The following is a 19,089-nucleotide window of genomic DNA, read 5'->3' on the forward strand; positions in this document are numbered from 1 at the left end:
GGAGCTCTGTCAGAGTGACCATCGGGTTCTTGGTCACATCCCTGAGTAAGGCCCCCCTCCTCCGATTGCTCGAATCTTGGTGGTTCCAAACTTCTTCCATTTAAGAATGATGGAGGCCACTGTGTTCTTGGGTACCTTCAATGCTGAAGAAATGTTTTGGTACCCTCCCCCAGATCTGTGCTTTGACATAATCCTGTCTCGAAGCTCTACTGACAATTCCTTCAACCTCATGGCTTGTTTTTTTGCTCTGACATACTCTGTCAACTGTGGGACCTTATATAGACAGGTGTGTGCCTTTCCAAATCATGTCCAATCAATTGAATTTACCACAGGTGGACTCTAATCATGTTGTAGAAACATCTTAAGTATGATCAATGGAAACAGGACGCACCTGAGCTCAATTTTGGGTCTCATAACAAACCATCTGAATCCAAGGCTTTTGATTGGGGAAGCAGCGAACCTTCACTGTGGTGACAATGTCGTCGATGCATTTCCTATTGAAGCCGGTATCGGAGGTGGTTAGCTCATCAATGCTATTGTCTTAGTCCCGGAATATATTCTAGTCAGCGCTAGCAAAGCTGTCCTGTAACATAGCCTCCGGTTCAGAGGACCATTTCTCAATGCAACACATCATGGTTACTTCCCCTTTGAGCTTCTGCTTGTAGACAGGGAGCAGGAGTATAGAGTCATGATCTGATTTGCCAAAAGGGTGATGAGGAAAGGCCTTGTATGCTTGCTTGTGGCTAGAGTAGCATTGGTCTTTATCCCCCCTTGTGGCGTAGGAGTTGTGTTGATGGAAGTTGGGAATATGTGTCTTAAATGACTAGGAATTGAATGACAAGGAACTTAATGACTAGGAACTAACAAGGAAAGCAGCCTCTCATGGTTTCCTGCCTGTTTTTCTTATCCTGAGATTGAACATATACAGCAATCACGATAACAGCTGAAAACTCTCTCGGGGGTAGAAAGTTTGGCATTTGTCCATCAAGTATTCCAAGACGGGTGAGCAATGGGTAGAGACTTCCATTGCGCTAGAGTCAGGACACCATTTACTGTTGATGAAGAGGCATACACCTCCTCCCGTCAATTTTCCTGAATCCAATGTCCTGTCCGCTCGGTGAATGGAGAATCCATCGAGTTGGATTGGCATGGGGGCAAGGCCAAGTGTTTTTGGGACGGACAAGGCCCCTGACTGTGTTTTGATAGAGCCATAATATTTTGACTGCTGAGTGACAGAGGGACAAGTTAGTGTGGTTTTTAAGGTAATGTTTTTGTTCGTAGATGTCATTTGTATAGATTTCATGTCAAAAGTATTTTTATTGTATTACCTTTTGTTAAAGTCATGTAGTTTTATACATTTGAATGTCAGACAACGTAATGTATTTGTTTTCATAGTCAACATAGTTTTTTCTTAACCTGTTATGGTTGTAATCCCGATACCGGGATCGATATGACAACTACCAGTGAAAATAGAGGGCGCCAAAAGTCAAAACACAGAAATCCCATAATTACAATTCCTAAAACATACATGTGTCTATTTTCGTTGATAATCCGATTCCGATCTGATAATCCGATTTCAAATAGGCTTTTCAGCGAAAGCACTACAAACGATTATGTTAGGTTTCCACCAAACCACAATAAGCAGACATTTTCCAGCAAAATATAGCCTTCACAAAAACCAGAAATAAAGATAAAATGAATCACTAACCTTGAATTATCTTCATCAGATGACACTCATAGGACTTCATGTTACAGAATACATTTTGTTTGATAAAGTTCATATATATATTTAAAAAATCTGAGTTTACATTGGCGCGTTAGATTCACTAGTTCCAAAAACATCAAGTGATTTTGCATAGCCACATCATCACTCAACAGAAATACTTATCATAAATGTAGATGATGATATAGGTATACACATGGAATTATAGATGTACCTCTCCTTAATTCAACCGCTGTGTCAGATTTTTTTTTAAACGGAAAAAGAAATGCATGCGATAATCTGAGCTCAGATTTCTGACTTCCTGTTTTGACTTCAACTCAGGATTTTGCCTGCCAATATGAGTTCTGTAATACTCAAAGACATCATTCAAACAGTTTTAGAAACTTCAGAGTGTTTTCTATCCAATACTAATAATACTATGCAAATATTAGAAACTATGACAGAGTAGCAGGCCGTTTGGTATGGGCACCTTTTCATCCAAGCTACTCAATACTGCCCCTGCAGACATAAAAAATTAAATATTGAATATCATTTTAGAATGTGCATTCAGTGAAATGTTGCTGATACACCAACACCAAATGTGAAAAGAGATATAGTTCTTTACATTGATTTATGAAATTGACAAACTGTCTTTCCTTTCAATTGATTGTGATGACAACAAAACAATATTGGTCTAAGCTATTGTATTTGTTGTAGATGCAGTGCAATGGAATTGGTATACTGAACAGTCATAGCAAGTTGCGCGTGTTTACAATATAACTCCTCTGTCAAGCTGAAGGTGTTTTTGGCACTGACGGTTTTTTTTAAATAGTTTTTTTAATTTCATCATTCACCATGAAAAGTGATTGCCATTAAATTTCTCTTATTAGAGGGCTCTTTTTGCAAATGAAAAATGTGGAAAAATGTATCAGAGACCATCTTTGAATGCACAGTTGGATTTATTACAATTTGAGTGGTCAATAATGTTGTAGGTTACATCTCAGTGATGTGAAATTACATATTTTCTGTTATAAAAGTTACAGTATATGCTCCACCAGAGCACTAAATGCACTGCTCAGAGCAGCGACAGGCCACATGGGCTTCTGCCTTCTCCATCAGGTCCACACTCTTCTCATAGATGCTGCTCAGACCTTCAGAGCGGTTCAGGTTGGAATCTGTAATAGGAAAGAAAGTAAGAAATTAGGAACTGCATATCAATATTTATTGGATACATCAGAACAGTATGGTGTCTTCAGTAAAACAGTTGTCCATTATAGACTCACCGACGGGCAGGCAGTGGAAACCGATGGTGGTGGGGGTGGTCCTCACTGGGAGGCATCCAGGCAGACAGCGCAGCACAGGCTCAACAGAGTAGCATTTGGACTCCCTGTCATCAACAATCACCTGCTTCTCCAGCTTCACAGACTCGAACTTCATGAGACATTCTGACATAGAGAGGTACAGCAATAATATGTTAACTAAATGAACTGACATTTGTAATGCAGCATAAGCGGTAGGCTAAGACTTACCAGACGCATCACGGCAGCTATCAGAAGGAAGCACCCAGGAATGGGCAAAGCTGACTGAGCTCTTGGTCAGGCGGCCACTGGGTGTACGGTACTCCTGTCTGTCTTCGCCATCAGCCATTCCACAGAGTCCACAGGTCTGTCCCTTCATCCAGTCCACAACTTTAATCTGAGTGCCAAAATCACACAACAACTTAGAACAACTGTAGCTTATATTTTGGTAGCCCTTTAAACAAGTAATACGCTATTCATACATTTAATGATACAGTATTATTGATATCATGACATAAGATTCCAATCACCTTCCATGAGTTGCTGTCAAAGTAGACTTCTTGGAGACCATGGCTTTTGGCATAGAGAGACACGCCTTCACCCTTCTGTTTGATCTTGATAGAACCTTAGGAAAGAAAATAAACAATGTTGTAGTTTATGGATGAGGCCATTTCTATTATCTTATTACTGCAGTACATTAGAATATTCTAGTTATTGTGATGTTGATAAATATGGTTGAAGGAGCATGAGAAACCTGAGGGGTCCTGGTATGGGAGGTTGTCCTTGGAAATTTCCATTTCATTGACCTTCACTATCACATCATTGTCCTCAGGGTACAGGTCAACATCACTGGAAGTGTCAAAGATAATATTTCATACATTGTTATTGATGGAAATATATTTGTGTCAAAAGCAATTGTTTTCTAAAACAATACTCACATGTCAGAGATTTTCACATTGATGTGGTTTTGTTCAGATGCGTGATCCTTCTTCAGCAGAACCATGAATTTGAGCTCTATGGTGCAATCCTGAGCCAAAACTTGGTAGCAGGAGAGAGGCATTTTGACCGGGTACTTCCTGTTGTTGAATGTTGTCAATGTGTCTCCGACCATGCTACATTCAACTGGAAAACAATAGTGTTCATTTATACCTTCCTTGCCTTTTTTAACGTTGTACTGTGACATTGTTTTGTTTTTTTGTTTTTTTTATTGTTTCTGCTTACCTGCGTTGACTTCAGAAAACAAGTAGTGGATTTGGTTAACAATGTTGTCATCAAAGGGAGAAAGATCAGTCATAGACTCAATGGGCAGAGAACAGGGGAGGTTCACACCCAGTTTATACAGTGTCATCTGTGATTTAGATACACAAATCAGAAACAGTCAACCAAGAAGAGAAGTCTGGAGAAATAAAACAGCAGAAAATGCTATTGTGGGAAAAACAATGTTCCTCACCTTGGGTGTTTTCAGAATGACATCCAGGGTCCTTTCAGATGTTGCAACCACAGTGAATTGAATCTGTTTCTCACTATTTTTTTCTTTTTGAATTGGAACCAAGTCAGCCAGGTAATATGGGATGTACCCAGGGATGAATTCAGACACGCTAGAATAGAAAAGGTTACACAAATCAGAAGTTGTTCTTGATTTGTTCTGTAACATTATTCAGCTATCACTAGTAAATAACAAATGAGTAACCGTACATCCTAACATAGCGCCAAACAGCCTTGGGAACCTTGGGGAGTTTGTCCCAAGACAACCTCAGACGAACTGCAGGGCTTGGACCAACAAGACCAGTCTCAGCAGTGATAAAGGTGTTATAATCCTTGCACTCTGCACCCCAAGCAATCTTGGCCTAATTAGGAGAACAAAATAAAGTGTACATTTTTTTAGTATACCTTAGTTGTTATTGCTACCCACGGTACAACCTAAACATTAAAAAAATGATCAGAAAACTTATATTGTAGCACCATTTACAAGATATTTGATCTTACAGTGACTTTGTGTTTGCTGAGCAGAACACCATCAGCACACAGTTTCCAGTTGTCGTTCTCATCAAGGGCAGCCATAATGATCTGCAGTCTGGAAGTAGCTTTGTTCAAGTAAGCAGTAACCTGGTATCCCTCTATCTTATTGTCAGCTCTCACTAAACGGAAGAGGATGATCACCTTAGGGGCATGTTTATTGCCAAGGAATTTGTCCTGAGAAGAGAAACACATTTCAAATCTTAATTCATCTCTGCGCTCTCTCCCAATGGCACACAATGAAAGAGATGATAATCTTGACTCAAGTTATGATGGTGAAGTGTCACCTGCTTGTAGATGGCATGGAAGCTAGAGGCACTGCTCTTGCTTCTGGAGATGATATTGGAGGTGGCTTGAGAGTCCTGCAAACAAACAGCAAAACCCAGGGTATTTACGGAAAAACTTTTATACAAACATTTATTTTTGTCAACCATACCGTAGATGAAAATTCCTCAATATTGTACCTTGTGATTCTTTTTGAATTTGCGGTCGTTGGGGTCGTAAGGCTGGTCGGGGCCGTCGGGCTATTTGGGTAAAAATACCAATACATTCAATAAATTCTCTTCACATTTTTAACATCTATGTATGTTTGCAACAGGTCTGTGCCTTGTTTGTCAACTCCATAAATATCTGACTCAAAGAGTTTTGTGAGAAACAGTAGCCTTACCTCGGAGATGCGGGAGCTGGAGGAGCTGGAAGAGCTGCTGCTCTCTGATTTGTTGGATCTAGAGCAGGAACTACTAGAGTGAGAGCTGCTGGAACTAGAGGAATCTCTGGTGCCGTTCTTCCGATCAGGCACCAGAATTTTCTTGAGCTTCAACAGTACAGTTTTTCCCTTGGGAGCTTCCTCCTCTTCGTTCATGGTGATGACTTTGATAATCTTTTCTGCAGCCTTGGGTCCAACTTGCACTTCAAACTCCAGCCTCTCGATGGCGGGTTCAGATGCTGCTAAAAATGGAATGCATTATAAATAGCTAAACAAATTGTTGCATGTATATGCTGAACTTGGCTTATTACCAAATGAATGCTTACATGGTTTCACAGAAATAAGGACTGAATGCTTTCCAATCATGTAGTAGAAAAGAGTGTTTCTGATGAAGGCAGCACTGTCTGAGGCAAATTCAAAGCATGCTTTGACTCCAAGCCTTTCGACACAGATTGTCTCCTCAAGATGGACTACAATTGCCTTAATGATGGGCTTGAAGTTGGATGGCAAATCAGAAGAGAGGATCTCGGAAGATCTTGACTGAAAAAATGATATAAATTCACAAAATGTATCAAATGTCTGGGGTCTGTGGTTAATAATTTCTGATTGGCAATGCTTATGTGGATTTAGTTTTGAACAAGTATTTCATACAAACTCACCAAACTTCCAGCAAAAGAGGCAGCAGAGGCTGCAATCATAGATGTGAACTTATCCCTGGACTGCTGTGCGCTTCTTGCTACTCCTTGGGCAGGAATCAAGGGAGTTATTCTCTCGACTGGGACATCCTCCATATTTCTTGCCACAGCAAAGGTCTCAATGCTGTTTGAAGGAACAAAGATCTCAAGAAATCTGTAGTGTGGCAGCAGTGTTAAAAAAATATGAACTTAATGTAAACAGCTATTACATCCTCTTTTCTGACCAAGAAAAGGATTGCCCTTACTGTGCGACAGCAATATGCTCAGGAGGGGAAACAGGGAAAGCTTCCAACTTGAAGTTGCCATTAGCGATGTCAAGCTGTGCTGCAAATTTTGCAGGGACAATTGTGCGGACCTTAGCTCTTGTCATAATAGCAGCCTGGATGAATGCAGTGTTCACTCCCATCACAGCAAATGTATGCATGACAATGCTACAGGAAGAGGAGACATTTGTTAAATTTACCAAGATTTGTGGTATTAATGATGTCATCAGAAAATATTGGTCTTATACCTACTTTGGTCTAACTTCGGCGTGTAGCTCAATGTTTGTTTCCAATAGCTGGGCAGCATGGAAGGGTTCAGGCAGAGCAGGTGTCAGAGTGGCACGGACTATGAACATAAAGATAAAAGCACATTCATATGGGAGATCAGAGATCTAGCGAAGAACTACTAATTACTAAGCAAGAACTATTATGATATAGTTACCATTGACGTATGCTTTAGCGACAGCAGCAGTGTAGTAACTGAGCTCCATGGGCAAACCAACAGCGGTGGGGAAGATGCGACGCACCTCTGCAGCCAGCAGGGGCTTAACATACTGGAAAGTTGCTCCAGCCAACAGTGCCTTCAAGGCATTTTTTCCCAAAGCGCGTGCAGAAGGACTGTTGGCAAGCTGTGGGATATTATTAGGTTTAGCTGTTTTGCCCCTCAACTGTGAATGTTTTATGAATACTTTTGGAGACTATTAAGTTATATCATCTGTTGTACCTGAAGTGCCTGTTCGATGATGGACTTGTCGATGTTGGCAAAGGCAATTTCCTGTCCAAAGAACTTCACATATATAGAGGCTAGGGGCTTTCTTGTGGCTAGGGACCTCCAGTCAGACAGCTGTGGATAGATGAGTAAAGCAAACCTGATTGATCAATTTAATTTTAAAAAGCCACAGGGATTGAAGCAATTTAAGATAAATGTGTAATGTAGTGATTCTTGATACTTACAGCCTTAATGACACGCCTCATCTTGGTGATCCTGTCAGCATTTTCAGGAGCTGGGGGTAATTTCAGAAGAGCCTCCTGGATTCCCTCAGTTCTCACTCCAACCTAAGGGGCAAACATTAAGCTTGGACAGTTAAAAAGTGTTTTAAATGTTCTCAATCATTATCATTACAAGGAACTTTGAAAAAATGCCTTTACCTCAAGAACATCAGCAGCTGCTCCAGCAAAGTAGGTGCGAGCTTTGGCCACGACAGTTCTGGGGAAAAGGGTGGCAGCATCGTTGATGTAGAAAGCACTGGCAGCAGCACCAATCCTCAGGGGATCTTTAAAATGGGGAAAAATACCTGTAATTGATTGACTTTGTTGATGTTTAGTGAATGATGCTAATGGGCCAGTCGTTGCAAGCCAAGGAAGATAAGAGGAGGACCTTACTGGAATAGGCATCCAGGTGGATGGCTTGACTGAAGTGGCAGCTCAATCTTCTAAATTTGGTGCTGAGCATCTTGACAGCAACATTGCAGGCAGCAGCACTAAAATGAAGGAATAGCAACTATGTTATTAAATCTGATTCCATAGATATTGAGAGAGATGTAATGACATGTAAAGGTGAAAGAGTGCTCTTACACTGAGGCAAAGTCAGGGGCGGTGCTCCTGGTCAGGGACATCATGTGAGAGTAGGTGAAGCTAGCCACCTGCAGATTTTTCTCTGTTTTCAGAATGCTAGCTAAAGTAATCACCAGGCCCATTGGGGGCTTTGTCTCAAACAAAACAATGCAGGCAAGCATGCGGAGCTCTGGGTGGAGAGTCTTGTCCATGAACAACTGCACAGCAACTTCCTGGACCTATTTCACAACAATAATGCAGAGATTTGAATGGACTTCGCCAATGAGAATGATGATGTTGTCATTTGCAATTTAATGGAGGGACTGTACTCACCATTCTAGGCTCCCTCTTAGCAATGTTCCTCAGGGCCAAGACTGCATCAGCCTGGACTGTCAGGGGCAGAGCAGCAGCTGCAGTTCCAAACACGGGCAGGAGCTTTGTGATTGGTTTAATGCTAGCAGGATGGCCAGCATTACCCAGAGCTTTAAGAACCATGGAGAGTTCCTCAAATTTGCTATTAGCAACAGCCTGAACAGCAAGTTCGTGGATGGGCTGTGGGAAGACATGTACAGTAGGTATGTTTGAATAACCTCAATCAGTAGATCATCATATACATGAGATGACATCTACCTCTTTGAAGAGTATCCCAATAGCACTGACTTTGCTGATAAATCTTTTTTTGAGGAAAATATACTTGATACGATTGTGATATGTTGCTATCTCACCTAGCTATCGTAAGAGGATCTATCTGTTAAGTGACTCAAATGTAAATGATTATAGGAAAATACATCCAGTTTACCTTCACAAGTTCAGCGGGGCAGTTGGGATATTCAACACAGTATTTGGAAACCATGGTACCATAACCAAGCATGGCGATCTCACGTAGAACTGGGTGTGTCTGAATCTTGTGGTTGAAAGCCAGGCTCTGGTGGTGAAAAAGGTATTGTTTTGAGTCATCTTTATATAATTTCTTACAAAATATTGAAGAGATAGGACAGTGTAGAAGGAGTAAAGTGGGTCCAGGATTCGCAACCAGACGGTTGCGAGCACATATATGACCAGCTTCAAAAAGCTAGGCGTATGTCGCACATCACTGCTTCACAGGAGATGCATTTGCAGTTTATTCTTTCAGAAATGCCTCCTAGAACATGTGAACTGTCATGTGCCTTCATAACAAACTTGTATGCCATCTGTAAATATGAATACAATTGTTAAATTAGGAGCCTAGTTGGTTTAGCCATGGAAAAATACCTTCCCGCTAGCCATGATTGGCTGAGATAATGAATGGGCTAATGAATGGGCTGGACATGCCGAGAGATGAGTTTGTGTTGGTCTGCTATTTAGCACACTTCTGTCTATAACATGAGCTGCTCGGTATGTGTCAATAATCCTTGCTACAGTGGCTTTTTTGAAAGATATAATGCTAGCTATGGAGATCTGAAAATGTGTTGCTACTGCGCTCAACAACATTGTTGCCCAGAATTTATTAGGTGCTATCGACAAAGATTAGTGGGAAAAAGTTGTGATGGACTACTTTCTGCACACAGTGCGAACCGAAGTGACTTGAAACAACAACGGGCCCAACAAGCTGTAGCTTGATACAAATCAAACAGAAAAGACACACTGCCATGAAGTGTTCATCCATGTATACTGGTAAGAGCATAGCTACATTCTCAGATATTACAAGTTTCAAATTTAGTCAGAAAGTCATTTTCATTGCAAGTTCAAGCATACTGTTAGCTAGCTAGCAAATGTTAGCTTGCTGGCTTGCTAGCTAACGGCACGTGTATGATCTCTGCAGTAATATTATTTGTATCTCAGAAAGCCACTTGTAATTGCTGATTACGGCCATCGGTTGTATTTCATGAACATGTGTACATGTCCAGACAATAGTAACCATCCACTTAGCAACATGTGGCTGAGGGTGGTTATATAATTTATTTCACATGACCCATCAGTTTTGGACAAGTGTCTGGGTAAGCATAATGTATAATTATAAAATAATTATAAAATATTTTTATCCGGACACTTTCAAAGTCAGATTAGGTTATATTATAGGCCAAGGACTAAATAAAGTGTATTTTTACCTGGAGTTTTTCCTTATTTTAGGCTACTACTTTCACCACTTTTAGTCTTGAAATGTTTGGTTGTTTACTACACTACCTTACTCACTCTGTTTAGCTCATGGTCTCGCATGTGAATCCTTAAAGAGATGGGTGGGGCTAGGGCTTTAGAGGGTGTGAACGATGCCGAATAGGTTTAAACGCAGAAGCTCTCCAGTAGGTGTAGGAAAAAATTCAAGGGACATTTTCTCAAAAGTGAGGTAACAAGTTGACCAACTTTCAAAGCAGAATTACTTTCGCATTGTTCCTCAACTGTGGTGTATGATATACTGTTTTGTAGATCCGAGTCTCTACTTTAAATTTAAAAAACACCAAATGTTGCTACATAAAACTGAATCGAGGCTCTGGGTCACATATGTGTTGAAGGTAGTGGTGTTAACCACTAGACCACCTCATGCTACAATTTTTAGTCATCTTAATGAGGAAATCTATAATAATGCTTAAACATCATTTAAAGGTTTACTTACTTCAACAATCTTGACAGTCTCCAGATCAGCAGCCACCATATGCACAGCGGCAACCAGAGCCTGAGCAGCCTCAAAAATAGTGATGTCACCAGCCAAAAACTTCTCCTTGATGAATCTCACAGCCACTGATCTTCCGATGGAGGGGACAGCATCCAGGATCCAGTGTCTGAAAAAAAAGGTTTTCTGTCATTGTGTCTTTGTTTGAGCAATTGAGCAAGATTTTTTTTTACCTGTAAGCTGGTTTGGCCTTGAACTCAGCCCAGATGGCATTAATAGTCTCAGAGCTTGCCACGCGCAGGAGCTGAATAAACTGCAGAAACTTAAGAGGAGCATCTTCATGGACCGGTGCCGTGTTGTATGTGACCAGATGATTCAGGATCTTCACAGCCTAAACAATTATAATGAAGTGTTTGTATTAAACCTTTGTTATCTGTGGCTTTACATATTGTCAGGCTTTATGTATCAAATAATAGATAGAGCCATTGAGTCACTGTACCTGAGCACGTGCGTTGCTGATCTTAAGGAGCTGAATGGGCATCTGGAGAATCTCAGTGGCAAACTCATACCGGATGGATCCACGGTGAACATAGTTATTATCGGGGACAATAATTGGATCCTTCTTGATCTCAACGAAAGTCAACATTTGTCTGTGAAAGGTAGTTCATGGGAAACTTTTAAACCTATAAGCTTAATAAAATGAAAATGTTTTCCTTCTGTACCACAAATCAGTCAACATACTTTGCTTCCATTTGGGCAGCTCCTGACATCTCATTGAATGGTGTGAACTGATGGAGCTCAGTAACAGTGGCCTCCAAGATCAGAGCACCATTGGCAGAGGGCTTCATGAGGTATTTGTAAGTGGCAGCTCCCATCAGGGCCTCCCCTCTCTGTTTAGACAAAACACAGAGTTGTATTGTCATGTGAAGTGTTTCTGGTTATGTTTTTCCAACCCCCAAAATAGATAATTATGCTCATACCTGCCGGCACTCTACACACTTCTCTGTGTAAGCCAGACCAAAGTCCTTCATGATTCTCTGCTGGCAGTTATTGAGATCCTTGCTCTTGGTCAAATGGATGCGCTCTGCCTTGGCATCTTCCCTGATCACATAGTGGGTCTTGCACACTCCCTGAGCTCCAGCCTAACACAAAAGAGAGCATGAGTGAGGAACTCAAACATTGCTTACTGAAACATGTTTTGCATCTATATATGAACATATACAAGTTTTACCTCCTGCAACTCATAGACGTTTTGTGTCTTCTTGATGTTGAGCTGAAGAATGTTCAGGATACCTCTATGGACATTCAGCACTGTTTCATAGACAGCAGTGGGGGCAAATACCTTACCCACAACACCATCGGCATACTCAAACTTGATGGGAATCAAGAACTGAGCAGCCAGGGCTGAAGTGAGTTTTGCAGCTGGGACGAAAGGATCGTTGGGCCACACACCACTGTACTCAAAGATCTCAGGGTTCACAAGCTACAAGAAGATATCAATTGATGTATTAGTCAATGTAATGGACATCACATTAAGATATTGTTTGTGTGGGAACTTCATGTATATTAAATACCTTCAGCAAGTAGGTATTCTCTGCAACTGCACTGATAAGAACTTTGCTGATGACTTTTACTCCAGCTCTAGCCAGACCCTCCTCAGGCAGACCACCCAGGAGCAGTGCCTCATACTTGTACACATAGGTCTTACTGGCAGCAAAATCAGGGGCTGTAATAACAATCAAAACATATTTGATGATCTTGTGATCTGAGAACTGGTTTTACTTAATTTATTCAACTAGAAAAAAATGTAGAAGTGAAACTACCTAATAAACATAAGTAAAAATCCATAAAAAATAATATGTACTTACCAAAGTTAACAGATTGACTCGCTACAAGATAAAACAAAAATAATTGTCACAATATGTTAGTGAATGTTTTTCAAAAAATGTCATAGAAGCAGAATTGTACATTTCAATATTTACATAACTTTGTTATATTTACATGAAGTTAGTTATAATATCTGCACTAGAATAAGACAGAAAAACTGTACTTACCCACAAGGGCTAGAGTCAGTGCAAGTACTACTGCTCTCATGGCCAGTGTGATGTGAGGAACAACAGTCCCAGTCCGCCTTTTAAAGAAATTTTCTGTCGACAAAACAATCGTAACAAAATACATAATTAACTAGCGTTACATAAGTTGAGATCCGTATGTGCTCATAATAAAGCCTGTTGAGTTGGTTATCACTAGTTCTGAGGTGGCCACATACACCCGTAGGTTAGGTTAACCTGCCCCACTGCCATTTAGCCCTTCACAGATCAATGTCCATCTAAGTCAGTTCTTTAATGAAAATTATCTGGAGAATCACGTGTTGTTTTATCCAACAAGTTATGTGTACTACAACCTAAATTTTTCTTTAAATACTACATTAGTTATTTTTCTCTATTTATCTAACCACTAAATAAAAATGTACACAAAGGCTCTTGTACTTTAGAAGTAGAACCCAGTAGAGATAAGTAGCAACACAATGCAAAATAAAATATTTTGTCTAGTTTTGGATCAGTACATGTATGATCAATTCTAATATGTTAGAGAATGTGATAAATTAGAATACTAGTAATGTCAAAACTCAACGAGTTTTGGCACTTGAACATGGGTCAGCCATTGGTCCAAGCTTGTCCTCAACACTATTGAAGTCCTTGAACAAGTATTTGTAATTCAGATGAACCAACCATGTGTCAACAATGGTCAGCTTGACCTAGAGATAAGACTCTGCCATCTTGTCAGTCAATGACACTGAATATGCAGGCCTACAACAGGTTTGTTGTTCGATCCAGATGTTTAAATTCGACTGAAATATTAATGTGTCAATTTTATAAAAATGTTTGGACAGTGAGACATTTGTTGTTGTTTTGGCTCTGTACTCCAGCAATTTTGATTTGAAATGATACTATGATGGAGGTTAAAGTGCAGACTGTCAGCTTTAATCTGAGGGTATTTTCATCCATAATGAGTAAACCGTTTGGACATTTGAGTAAACCATTTGGAAATTACAGCACTTTTCACATACCACCCCCCAACGCATCAAACTTGGGCAGGGTTTAGCCATAATTAGGACTTTGTGGCAGCGTTAACTAGTAACGATCAGGGGGAATGATGGCAAATACTTTACTCAGTAAGGTCACTCCCATAGAATTCTATGATCACTCCAACTAAGGCTAACTATGAATGGCTGATATCCCAGGCTGATATGTGCTGTGTTCGGGACGACTTTACACCAAGAAACACTTACCCTGATGAAAGCTCCCAACATAAGGAAATTGAAAGTGGCTTTTACTGTAACCAAGTTACATGTTCCTCAGTACACAAACCCACACACAACAACATAACGAGCCATATCGTGCAGTGCTGGGCCCAGTCAGGTCTTTGACACATTCACTCACTCCCACGCTGAAAGATCAGCCACAAAATGTTGGCACCGTTATAACAGGTTGTGAACAAGCCCTGGTCTCCAGCATGGGAACAGAAAAGGAATACCTGGTGAGGTAGTCTCAGGTTGGACTACTCCAAATCATCTTGGCTCTGACACACACACCCAAACACAAGCTTTGGAGGTCCATCTCTCCATTTAAATATCTCTCACACCCTACAATAACCTGTGGATCATGAGAGAACCTTCATAAATTAGCAGAATATTAAAAAACTATTTATTGACACCTCATGTAGTGTCCTGTAATACTTTGTTTGAAGTGAAACACCTTCAGTCATTCATAACACATTCATAAACATCCTATCCGTCACACCCTGATCTGTTTCTCCTGTCTTTGTGCTTGTCTCCACCCCCTTCCAGGTGTCGCCCATTTTCCCCATTATCCCTGGTGCATTTATACCTGTGTTCTCTGTTTGTCTGTTACCAGTTCGTCTTGTCTCGTCAAGCCTACTAGTGGTTTTCACGTACTCCTGTTTTCACTCTAGTCCCTGTTTTCCCGGTTTTGACCATTCTGACTGCCCTGACCCTGAGCCTGCCTGCCGTTCTGTACCTTTCGGACTCTGGATTACTGACCTCTGCCTGCCCTGGACCTGTCGTTTGCCTGCCCCCTGTTTTGTAAATAAACGTTTGATATTTTGAACTCCATCTGGGTCTTATCCTGAGTCGTGATAGTACAAACTGGCCATGACGGACCCAGCAGACTTGGACCAGCTCCACCATGCCGTCTCCTCCCAAGGAGCCACCATTGGAAGGCACGAGGAGTTGCTTCGTGGTCTTATGGAAGGTTTTGCATTGGATACATTGCTGGAGCAATTCCGCGGGTTGTCTGTTAGGCAGCCTACCACGAATGTAACTTCCCAGCCCCTCAGTAACCCGACTGTCAGCAGCGCGTCTCTCCCGGCCACCCCGGCTTCCTGAGAACCCTGCTTACCTCCTCTGGAACGCTTCGCTGGAAAGTCGGGAACCTGTCAGGCGTTTCTCGCTCAGTATTCCGTCATCTTCGAGCTGCTGCCCTCCTCCTTTCCCTCGGACTGCTCGAAGAAAGCGTACCTCACCACGCTGATGTCCGTTGGACATATGCAGTGGATTTCTGTACATTTGTGGCTAAGAGTGCCTGGAACCCGGAATCGCTGTTCGCCACGTCCCTGCGTGGATTATCGGAGGACGTTAAAGATAAACTAGCAGCCCAGGAACTACCAACAGATCTCGACTTGCTCATCGCCTTAACCATCTGGATCGATGGGTGGCTACGATAACGTAGGAAGGAGAGGTCTGATTTCACCTCGCCTCCGAGGCATCCCGGAAATCTCCGACATCTCCGTTTCCTAGAGAATCCGAAGTTACCCGAGATTTCCAGAGAGTCTCCGAAGTCTGACGAATTGCCTCTTCCCGAGCCGATGCAACTAGGTAGAGCTAGGTTGTCTCCAGCCGAATGTTTACGCAGGCTTAAGACGAAGAGTTGCCTGTATTTCTGGACTACTGGTCATTTCGTGTCCTCATGTCCACTAAAAGACCAGGCTCACCGGTAGGGCTGAGTACTCTGGTGGACCATACGGAGAACTTTCCCTCTCCCCTTACTCATACCCCTCTCCATGCTATTCTGCTGGGGAACTAGTCGAAATCTCTTCGGGTACTCATCGACTCTGGGGCCGATGAGAGTTTTATGGACGCCACCTTGGCGTCTGAGCTGGGCATCCCCACTCAGCCCCTTTCCATTCCCAAGGACGTTAGAGAGCTGGATGGGCGCTCAGTAGGCAGGGTCACCCACAATACCACTCCCATCAACCTACGAGTGTCAGGGAATCACGGCGAGGCTATCCAATTCATGCTTATTAAGTCTCCACAGGTTCCCGTGGTATTGGGATTCTCTTGGCTCCAGCGACACAATCCCCTCATCGACTGGACTGTTGGTGCCATCATGGGCTGGAGCCCATTCTGTCATGCCCACTGCCTGAAGTCGGCGCAGCCTGCCCCGCGACGTCTTCCTGTGGGCTTGGAAGTTGCCCTGGACCTCTCCGCCATTCCCACAGAGTACCAGGACATCCGGGAATTTTTCATTAAGGCTCGGGCCACTTTGATTCCTCCGCATCGATTTCCTGTGCATTGACTACCGGGACCTCAATAACATCACCGTTAAGAACTGCTACCTGCTACCGCTCATTACCTCAGACTTCGAGTCGCTCCAGGGGGCTTGCGGAACACCTACCTACCACCTGGTGCAGATACAGGAACGGGACGAGTGGAAGACTTCAACACGGCCAGCAGTCACTACGAATATCTGGTCATGCCATTTGGTCTAACCAACGCTCCTGCTGTGTTCCAGGCCTTGGTTAATGATGTGCTCTGCGACGTGTTCAACCGGTTCGTCTTCGTCTACCTCGATGATATTCTCGTTTTCTCCTGCTCAGCCCAAGAACACGTGAGTCACATCCGACAGCGCCTCCTGGAGAACCAGCTTTTTGTGAAAGTGGAAAAGTGAAAATTCCATCGCTGCACCATTCCCTTCTGAGAGAGAGGTGGTGGATTGGCCCCAACCTACGTCCAGAGTGCAGCTGCAATGCTTCCTGGGTTTTGACTATTTTTTTGCCGCTTTATCCGGGGCTACAGCACCCTGGCTACCTGTCTGCACTCACCTTTGCCAAGGTTCCGTTCACATGGTCCCTAGCTGACCGGGCATTCTGGGACCTCAAGCACCGCTTCACTACAGCTCATATATTAGTTCACCCTGACCCGTCCCGTCAGTTTGTGGTGGAGGCCGACGCGTCGGATGTCAGACTGGGTGCTGTCCTGTCCCAGCAGGTCCTGCCTTGGACCTCAAGCTGCATCCCTGTGCCTTCTTCTCCCATCCTGGGGAAATCCGAAACCTGAAAAAACTAAATTGAATTTGGGAGGGGGAGAAACTGAATTAGGCAAAACATTTAAAAAGATTTTAAAAAGGCCCTACCAACGTTTTTTTGCTATGCATGACTGCACTTTAGAGTGTGTGTCATCCTGCAGCACAGCATTTTGGGGAATGTTGAGGTCAGGTCAGATATTGGCTTTGCACCGAAGTTGGAAAGAGCTTGGGCCATCCTATACATATTTTAGAGTAATATAATACAATATATACAATTTAGCAGACACTTTTATCCAAAGTGACTTATAGGTGGTCCCAGGAATAGAATCCACTATCCATTTCTTTGTGTGTTTTTTATCCTGTCACTGCAATGCTCTACCAAGATGCACAAGGTTATACATGTTTGAACCCTCAATTTAATATGATTTATAAAGCCTTTATTAAGCGGTGCTTATTCCACCCTTTATAAAACACAAGCTTATGTCATATTTGACAAAGTATGTTATGTCACATTTGACATGGGTGGTTATGTCACATACCACATGTATGGACCCTTTATAGAGCATGACATACAACGCTCTAACCACAGACTCACACATACACACGGACACACACACGGACACACAAACACATGCATATTGACACCACACCCACACATCACTCACACTCTTCGCGTAAACTGTTGCTACTCTCTGTTTATTATCTATATTATCTATTATCTATGCATATCTATGTCACTTTACCCCTACCTAAATGTACATATGACCTAAATTACCGACTAACACGTACCCCTGCACATTGACTCGGTACCTCGTTATTATTATTTTTTATTATGTTACAATATGTCCTTTAGCAAATATTTCTTACTAAGTTTTTTATATCTCTGCATTGTTGGTTAAGGGCTCAAAAGTAAAATCATTTCATGGGAAGGTCTACCTACACCTGTTGTATTCAGCTTATGTCACATACAATTTGATTTGATATTCTGAACACATTCTCTCAATATATTCAATTGAGTATGTCAACAAAATTCAAAAATATCTCGAACAGTCGCCCAAGCATGAGTTTTCTTTATGTGCGTGATGTCAGAATGCACTCACTTTTCCTAAATGTGATTGACACCCAACAGGAAAGTTGCCACGCTGCCCTCAAATCAAAGCATGCTGCTTGCTAATTATCTGTTTCAACTGGTCAATTTCAAATGATTTTCTAACAAGTTTATTTTCTAACAACAGTTTGAATTGAGGTGTGTTCCACCTCCTAATTAATTCAGATAAGAAGTAGCCCATTTCACTGTTGCAGACAATTTATGTTTGAGGCTTTACTGAGAATGACAAACTTCTCTCTTTGAGGAGAGCCCAAGCACTCCCCTAGTGTTTCCCCAGATCAAGTATGAAGACATTGCGCATCTCTAGTCAGAACAGGCCTTGCACAAACATTTTCCGCTTTCATTGTTGTTTTCCTTACAAATAATAACTTTGGACATTTCTGGGTTCCTATCAAAGTAAATGCCTTATTTTTGTGTTGTTGTTTCATCATAAGGAATTCAGCTGCTGTTATCTTAGCTGCCATGCATCTCTTTTCTAAGCAGTATTACATTCCTCCCTTGTGCTCACTAGAGATGTGATACATTGTAAACAAGTCTAGGTGTTAGGTCGCTATCTTATGTTTCGTTTTTTGTCAGCGCAACCTGTTGTTTAGACTGGTTTATGGAATGAGTTTGGCTGTGGATGTGTTCCATGTGATGTTTGGATAATGAAGTTCACATTTATCTTTTACAGTAAAATAGAGTTGTGAAGATCTTTATTTCCCATCAGTACAAAACATTGTTTAGATGCTTTTCAGACAACAATGCTGTTTAGACGTATTTGTCGCATCATACGTTCTGTTGCTACTGTTACAATCACATATTTTCGGTGGTATGCTGCAGAGACCACTCAGC

At 41.9% G+C, this 19,089-nt stretch overlaps 1 protein-coding gene across 1 annotated transcript; it reads right to left on the minus strand.

The window, feature by feature from the left end:
• Positions 1-2,684: 2,684 nt before the first annotated feature.
• On the minus strand, positions 2,685-12,915 carry LOC115145407 (vitellogenin). Its single transcript, XM_065003183.1, has 34 exons — positions 12,876-12,915; positions 12,690-12,710; positions 12,396-12,547; positions 12,053-12,304; positions 11,802-11,963; positions 11,563-11,711; positions 11,321-11,471; positions 11,055-11,212; positions 10,825-10,990; positions 9,034-9,159; positions 8,568-8,786; positions 8,256-8,473; positions 8,064-8,161; positions 7,830-7,954; positions 7,635-7,736; positions 7,405-7,524; positions 7,123-7,309; positions 6,933-7,026; positions 6,663-6,848; positions 6,382-6,541; positions 6,049-6,262; positions 5,684-5,964; positions 5,481-5,540; positions 5,304-5,378; positions 4,987-5,193; positions 4,696-4,847; positions 4,451-4,598; positions 4,222-4,348; positions 3,939-4,122; positions 3,755-3,849; positions 3,531-3,625; positions 3,232-3,397; positions 2,986-3,147; positions 2,685-2,877 (listed from the first exon to the last, which is right to left on the minus strand). Exons 1-34 carry the CDS (start codon positions 12,913-12,915, stop codon positions 2,765-2,767), a joined length of 4,965 nt encoding a protein of 1,654 aa, XP_064859255.1. The 3' UTR covers positions 2,685-2,764.
• Positions 12,916-19,089: the final 6,174 nt, after the last annotated feature.

Source organism: Oncorhynchus nerka, linkage group LG17, assembly GCF_034236695.1.
Source record: "Oncorhynchus nerka isolate Pitt River linkage group LG17, Oner_Uvic_2.0, whole genome shotgun sequence".
Lineage (NCBI taxonomy): Eukaryota > Metazoa > Chordata > Actinopteri > Salmoniformes > Salmonidae > Oncorhynchus > Oncorhynchus nerka.

What these genes read in the sequence shown, in the direction of transcription:
- LOC115145407 (XM_065003183.1), bottom strand. Translation starts at nt 12,915, where the DNA reads ATGAGAGCAGTAGTACTTGCACTGACTCTAGCCCTTGTGG. An exon ending in TGAGGCGTGTCATTAAGGCT is followed by an intron (nt 7,525 to 7,634) that starts GTAAGTATCAAG and finishes ATCTATCCACAG; the next exon opens with CTGTCTGACTGGAGGTCCCT. An exon ending in GAGCATATTGCTGTCGCACA is followed by an intron (nt 6,542 to 6,662) that starts GTAAGGGCAATC and finishes TCCTTCAAACAG; the next exon opens with CATTGAGACCTTTGCTGTGG.